Source organism: Xyrauchen texanus, chromosome 45 (assembly GCF_025860055.1).
Source record: "Xyrauchen texanus isolate HMW12.3.18 chromosome 45, RBS_HiC_50CHRs, whole genome shotgun sequence".
Taxonomy (NCBI): domain Eukaryota; kingdom Metazoa; phylum Chordata; class Actinopteri; order Cypriniformes; family Catostomidae; genus Xyrauchen; species Xyrauchen texanus.
The window spans coordinates 18059099-18066821 of record NC_068320.1 but is presented as its reverse complement, the minus strand read 5'-3'; the positions used below and the strand labels follow the sequence as shown (position 1 = coordinate 18066821).

Genomic DNA, 7723 nt, shown 5'->3' with positions numbered 1-7723 from the left:
CGAGCGTTACACAGCAGAACTTGCTGTTGTTGGGACCTATCAGCATCAATACTGGCCAGATGTTCAAAGGGTCAACAAAAATGGCCTTGTCTTTGGCCTCGTTGCTTGCTAACGATTGGTTGTTAACATGTGCATCTTTAAATGTCAAAGTGTTCCAAATGGTTTTTAGCATTGTGATTGCAAGGTTGATCGGGAGGGATGCTAGGTCATCTCTGGGTGGATACTTACTGGCCCAAGTTGAAAGGGACCTACTTCAAGTGTCTATAGCCGCTTTTCCACTATTGGGCCAGTGCGAGACAGGGCTATCAACTGACCAGCTGGGGCCAATATCTTTGGACCTCGAGCTGAGAGACCAAAATCGATCTGGCTACCAACCAGGCCAATTGCCCTGCAGCGTTGACTTAAAAACCCACATTTAACACGCCGCCCTGGTGCCAAAATCACACACCTGTCCATTTCAAAAGCAAGAGGCAAACTCAAGCTGAGGTATCATGTTACCTAGAATATCAAGTTTATATTGTTTGTAAACATAAGCTAGCTAGCAATATAAATTAGCGTTGACAACTCACTGACTGTAACTGCCAAACTCCGCTTTTGACATTGAACCTGCCTTAATCCCCAGTTGCCCTTGTTTGCTCATTGGATGGTTTTTTTGGCACCATTCAGAGTAAATTCAAGAGACTGTTTTGCATGATTAGATAATTGCATGGATGATTTTTGGTGCCAGACGGGCTGGTTTGAGTATTTCTGTAACTGCTGATTTTCACGCACAACAGTCTCTAGAATTAACTCAGAATGGTGACAAAAACAAAACAAAAATCATCCAGAGGCAGGCAGTTCTGTGGATGAAAATGCCTTGTTGATGAGAGGTCAACAGAGAATGGCCAGACTGGTTCAATGCTATTCTGAGATGCGTGTTGGCGCTGTTTTGGCGACACGAGGGGGACCTACACAATATTAGGCAGGTGGTTTTAATGTTGTGGCTGTAAACATTAGAACTCTGTGTATCTGGCACAAATTACAACCACCATTTCTAAATCTAAATCTGTTAAACATTATCTCCAGGCTTTTCTTGTTACCCAAAACTGTTGCACAACTTCAAAGATAATGCTATTTCTGGTCAGCGTTTCAGATAAAGTGTTGAATTCTGCATATTGATCACTTTTTTCTGCACATAGGTCAGTTACTGACTAATTCTGATGAAGCAAACCTCCTTCGATGTGAATTCCTAGATGATAAAAAGATGCTTGTTCAATACGGTCACATTTTAATGCACAAATTTGATTCTTTTACACAAACTTGAAGTTATCTTTTAAAAAGATTTTACATTCCAAACTCTCATGAGACCATTAGTCAGTCATTGTTTGCACCATATGTGTAGAAAGACATGAAACAGTGAGCGAACAGCTTCTTACATTGCACAAAATTTGTAAGTGAACAACATGAAAGAGCTTATCTGTGATTACATAGCAAGCTAGTCCATATTTCACAAGTTCAGAGTTGACTTTGTCTTTAAGCATGCTCATCATTCCTCAAGCTGAAGTGGTGTCCTCAGCTTAAACATTTGCTGTTCATCCAAAGAAGTGATCAAAGAAACATTTAAGGCAAAGAGCAGAGATGTACTGTACAGAAACAGCTAGCACAATTGCACACAGTCCTCCAGTACAAAGAATGATGAAGACTCAATGTTCAAGACAAGGCATTAGCAAGACAAGTAAGCAGTGTGGAACTATAAGGGTTAATCTCACGATTAATCCAAGCATGTCCATTTCACCCCGAATCAAAAGAAATTATATTTAGCAAAAAGAAAATTAAGCCTATTACATGACCACTTAGATTCATTTTGTTTCTCTTGCAATATGACATTATGTTCAAGACAATTAAGCAAATTTTTGCCCCAAATTCTCACTACTGTAATGTGTCCTGACATTTTTAAATGCCATTATTAAACACTTAATGGTGTTTCCCATTAGATTCACATTGCAATACAGTATTGTTTTAGCGTACTACAGTAAAAAATATGTAGTTATCCCACGGCTTTTACTTTTAAACAAGTTTTAATGATACAAGAGATTTTACCACAATGTATAAATATTTTACAATTTAAATGCAATTTGCATTACATTAATGTGAATGAGATTTTATTTTGCATTACGGTATTAATAATTGTTTGGGTCGTAAATTGAAGATAAAGTCACAATTCAAATTATCTTATGAATGGTGCTAAATATAGGCTTCCTTTTCTTTGAGCAACAGACATTTTCTAATTTCTTTCGATTTTGGGGTGTTAAATGACTCGGACCTTTTCTTGACAGATCTCATGAGATTCACCCATATAACCATGTTTGCAGTGCTGCCACCTGCAATCACACATTCATCCTGATACCATTGTCCATATCAAGGTTTATTCTCAAACGGATTTCCGCCGTTTTCCAAAGACATTGTTGATGAGCTTGGCCATGGACTTGGAGCCGCTGGGGCGCCGGCGACGCTCCTTGGCCTTGCCTCCCAGACCGGCATGGCTGACAATCTTCGAAAACATGAGCACGACATCCTGGTAGTGCTCTGCTGCAGACAACTCATAAAACTGGCATCGGCACTCGGATGCCAGCCTCTGGCCTTCCTCCCTATTCACCTCCCTCATGTGGCACAAGTCTTGCTTATTGCCCACCAGGAAAATGACAGTGTCTGTGTCTCTGCAGTCACAGGGGTAAAAACATCAAAACATCACTCATTATGATTTGCCAATAGGCTTTAATTACGTCACAGCCATGAACCTTGATGTGCTACTTACTAGTGAGAGGCAGGTGATATTGAGGGGAGGGATATTCTCGAGAATATTTGATTGGACAAAAACCGTTATTGTGAAAGATTGTTTTTAATTCAGATATCTTGTAGACTTGGTTCAAATTGAGTCAGACTGGTTCAAGATGACAGAAAGCCTACAGTAACTCAGATAACCACTCTGTACAATTGTAGTGAGCAGAATAGCATCTCAGAATGCACAACACATCGAACCTTGAGGCGGATGGTCTACAATAGCAGAAGACCACGTCGGGCACTTTATTAGGACCATAGTGTTCCTAATAAAGTGTTCAGAGAGTGTAAATGGCTTTATTGCCAATAGAAATGGACTACAAGCCACAAAACTTAAATTTTGCTTATTAAATAGGGCCTTTATGTGGATATCTAAATTTCCTCCAAAAGTAGATTTGACTGAGCGATATGTCTCCTTACGTTTGGCTCCATCTGGCAACATGGATTGATTTACTATGACCAAAGTAAACAGTTTCTAAAAAAATAAAAACAGCAAGAAAAGTCTGCAAGCCCAATCCATTTTAATGACGAATAAACAATGTCTTAACTGAAAACAGAGGGCCACTAAATATTACACTTATTTCTGCTATAAAGCAAATCTATCTTCAGTACATCTACTTAATCTCCACAAAATCCCTAAAAAAGGATTCTCAATGGCCAAAGCTAAACTACAGACTTAAATATGGAAGATATTTCCCATTGAAAAAAAAAAAAGCACTTAGTTCTTGAGCCACCAGCTTATCCACCCATCAGTACCACCTACACCGTTGATTCAACAATTCTCCTACCGAAGCTGGTCAATTATAACAGAAACACTTGTATGTGAACAGAAATAGCCACATCGTCTCCACTTCATCTCCTGCCAGAGGCTGTTATTGTGAACAGTATGTACAGATAAAGATGGGTACCTTTTAGACGCTCCCAGATGAAGCTCTCGGATCAGGTGCACGATAGCTGTGGCCATAAGGAAAGAGGAACGATTGCTCACATCGTAAACGACCACAAAGCCATCGGCCCAGTGGATCTGCTCATTAAGAGTTGAGTTCCCCTCACATGGCTGCACAAAGAAATCAGACATCCAAACATTCTTGATGGTCCTTAACTACAGTAAACATCACTGATTAGACAATATGGGATTTTTAGGAAAAACACACTTTTCAACAGAACCCCCAAGAGACTAATGCACAGATGGTATCCAATCACATAATGGCCAACAGATTTGATTAAATAATCGGATACCTTCCAAAATTAAAACACTGTCACCCTCTTAGACGAGGGGTTGCCAAACGTTTTTGGCCAGCTGATACCCTGTGACCTAAATAATTTATTTGAAGTACCACACACACTAGGGCTTCACCAATGCCCAGTTGGAACACCCTTTCTTAGACAGTATTTACCTGATCGTTTACTACATTTATACAAGGATAAATAAACATTTTATATATAAAAGTTTCATAAACCTAATAAATGTGCATTTAAAGTAAAAACAACACATTAACTCACTCTTGTACATTTTTAGTGTGGTTATGTAAGGTGTGTATCTTAAGAATAATATGCGCAGGCAGCCTAATGTAGTCTTATAGGGCATGATTGATTTGTGAATTAAACACTGCTGTCTGTGTCTGGGAGTTTATGAAATTTGTATATATGACATGCAGGTCTGCAATACTCATTAATGCCAGTGAGAAAGATGATACTGGTTTTCTTCTAGGCATGCACCAATGGTTAGTATGTAAACCCTTTTGCTTTTGATGAAGCCAGGGCCTCTGGAAAACATCTAAACTAGCAACTATGAAAAGGGATCTGATTACAGTAAAAAACAGCACACAATTATGCAACTCAGATAAGATATATAACAAACACATACAACAAATTCCACTTAAATCCATGTGTTTGCAATCAAATTGGATCTTTCTGTGCAAACAGGCAAATGTTGAAAGTACTCTTGAGGAAAGATGCGTTACGTAACAATTTAATACTTGAATATAGCTACTCTCATAGTCCACATTGTAGGTATTTAATTCAATAAAACAATATTCTGAGTTTTTTAAAATGCTCAAACACCTACCTGAGAACAGGGATCATAAAGTTCAAGATTGAGCTGCCTTCCATCAACAGATATCCGTTTTCTGTAAATACACTCTGTAAAGGCAAATCCAGACCACATTTATCCAGATTAATGCATGTAAAAGGCAAACTGGAGCAATTCCTTGACACAATGTGCAGCAAACTTGGTACTGCACGCATTAGAGCCAAAGTTCTGTGCTGTTAAAGACTGCTGGGTGGTCTCACAGATAAAAGGCATCCAACATAAAAACAGGCAGTCAAACTTCCTATACAAACGTAACTCAAAACACTAAATATCAAATCTCTCCAACCCCCCACATCTCTATAATAATCTAAGAATAATACAGGCTATTAATAATGAATCCAATATTTATCTTTCTAATTTAAATATTTATATAAACAATTGTGTGTGTGTGTGTGTGTTTATGTATATATATATATATATATATTACATAAAAAGAATTAGTTAATGCATTATGAACTACTTTATTATTTTGATAAAATATTATATAAAGCCTAAAATATTGTTAACGAATAGAAACTTCCTATGAAGTTTTACTCAAGTAATGCAATATGAATAGAACATAGAAATACCACAAATACCTGATGATGATGCATACTCTCCAATAAATCGCTTGGTTAGAAATCGAACAATAAGTGCTGTGGATATAAAGAGTAAAAGAGGACAATGCTGAAAGAAAACATTATTTCTGTAAGTAGCTTTGCTCAACGTACAGTATAAAAGAAATGAAAACTAAAACTAAAACAAAACGTACCAGATTTCCCGACACCCTCGGATCCCAGAACTGCTACTTTTATATCATTCATTATCATTCGTTGAAACGCGTCCAGGTCAAATCGCAAAGGAATAAAACTCAAATACGTCTTAGTTCAAAACATGCTCCACATTTTAGCACGCTTTTAGAAACAGTGCAGATGGAACGTCACAATGGACTGACGCGTTCTCTAATGACTTGTTCTGCTTCTTGATCTCGTGCAGGTGTTTGTCAGACTCCAGTCTCCACTGTTTGACTCGAGCTCAACGCAGTTTAAGCATCAACGGTATTGTGACGTCGCAATGACGACAGCAGCCACAGGTGGAGCCTTACATCGCAGGCTGACTGCTATGCGTATGTTATCTTTGTTTCTATGCTTTCCATAATTTCCTCTTGCACTAGATTATATAATAAGGTTTTTGTTCCTCTATGAGATTTGAGAGAAACAATGAAACATCTTGAAGTATTTAATCCTCTACAAAACACATATATATAAATGTTCTTAACTGATATTAAAAAAGTCCCATAGTTGTACATAACTGAAAATATATATATTAAAATACAGCAAGAATGGCAGTTTTCATACATGTAACATTTTCTCAAATAATAGTAGAATTTGACATATGTGCATACAGTAAACTGGCGGCCAAATTTTAGAATAATGAATAGGTTTTGCTGTTTCAGAAGGAAAATTGTACTTTAATTTACCAGTGGCATTCAGCTGATCACAAAGTATAGTCTGACACAGGACATTACTGATGTAATAAACAGCTCCATCACTATTTGAAAAAAAGTTATTTTTGCCCCATTTCCAGCAGCCATCATTCCAAAATCTTATCCTTGAGTAATTATGCTAAATTGCTAATTTGGTACTAGAAAATCACTTGCCATTTATAGCAAACACAGTTGAAAGATATTTGGTTCATTAAATGAAGCTTAACATTGTATTTGTTTTTGAGTTGCCACAGTATGCAATAGACTGGCATGTCTTAAGGTACATTTTAGGTCATAAATGGCAAAAAAGAAACAGCTTTCTCTAGAAACTGAAGATATCATACAGTCTTCAAAGACAAAAGACAACTGGCTCTAACAAAGAGTTGTGGCAGGGCAGATGTACAACTAAACAAGAGGATCAGTACATCAGAGACTCTAGTTTGAGAAATAGACACCTTACATGTCCTCAGCTGACAGTTTCATTGAATTCTACCCACTCAACACCAGTTTCATGTACAACAGCAAAGAGAAGATTCAGGGGTTTAGGCATTATGGGAAGAATTGTAAAGAAAAAGACACTTTTGAAGCAGAAAAACAAAAATAAAAGGTTTGAGTAGGCAAAGAAACACAGACATTGGACAACAGATAATTGGAAAAGAGTGTTATGGATCTTAAACCCATTGAGATTTTGTGGGATCAGCTAGACTGTAAGGTGCGTGAGAAGTGCCCGACAAGACACCCCACATCTTTGGCAAGTGCTACAGGAAGTATGGGGTGAAATGTCACCCGAGTATCTGGACAAACTGACAGCTAGAATGCCAAAGATCTGCAAAGCTGTCATTGCTGTACGTGGAGGATTTTATTTATTAGAACTCTTTGAAGTTCTGAATTGAAAAAAAAAAATGTAATAGTACATTTTCATGTTATTAATGTCCTGACTATATATTGTGATCAGTTGAATGCCACTTTGGTGAATACAAGTCCCAATTTCTTCCCATAAGAGCAAAACCTGTACATTGTTCCAAACATTTGGCCACCAGTGTATGTGGCGAAGTGGAGTAGAGGTTGAAAGGGAGGGGTAATCAAATATGTTTGGATGTAACCGACTACACCACCATGGGACTCTCACCCGAGGACTTAATCTTAGCTAAGAGGGAATCACTTGCACTCAGAAAGAACACAGGTTTGTACTACCTAGTAAAGATGAAGATGATTTCGCACATTAAATATACTTTTTTATTTTATATAAAACTCATCTTAATTAGTTTTTTTTTACAACATCCAATACATTTACATTCCTTTTAATTACCTTGACGTTTGAGTAGAATAAATGCTTTATTTATTAAAAA

The 7723-nt window shown here is 37.4% G+C and overlaps 1 protein-coding gene across 1 annotated transcript; it reads right to left on the bottom strand.

Annotated features, from left to right (window-relative positions):
* Nucleotides 1–1262: 1262 nt before the first annotated feature.
* On the bottom strand, nt 1263–5888 carry LOC127637818 (ras-related and estrogen-regulated growth inhibitor-like protein). Its single transcript, XM_052119106.1, has 5 exons — nt 5661–5888; nt 5488–5544; nt 4886–4959; nt 3726–3874; nt 1263–2696 (listed from the first exon to the last, which is right to left on the bottom strand). Exons 1-5 carry the CDS (start codon nt 5716–5718, stop codon nt 2411–2413), a joined length of 624 nt encoding a protein of 207 aa, XP_051975066.1. The 5' UTR covers nt 5719–5888; the 3' UTR covers nt 1263–2410.
* Nucleotides 5889–7723: the final 1835 nt, after the last annotated feature.

Coding starts and splice junctions, on each gene's coding strand:
- LOC127637818 (XM_052119106.1), bottom strand. CDS start 5,718: ATGATAATGAATGATATAAAAGTAGCAGTTCTGGGATCCGAGGGTGTC. Junction 5,545..5,660: donor CGAGGGTGTCGGGAAATCTG/GTACGTTTTGTT, acceptor TTATATCCACAG/CACTTATTGTTCGATTTCTA. Junction 3,875..4,885: donor TTTATGATCCCTGTTCTCAG/GTAGGTGTTTGA, acceptor TTCTTTGTGCAG/CCATGTGAGGGGAACTCAAC.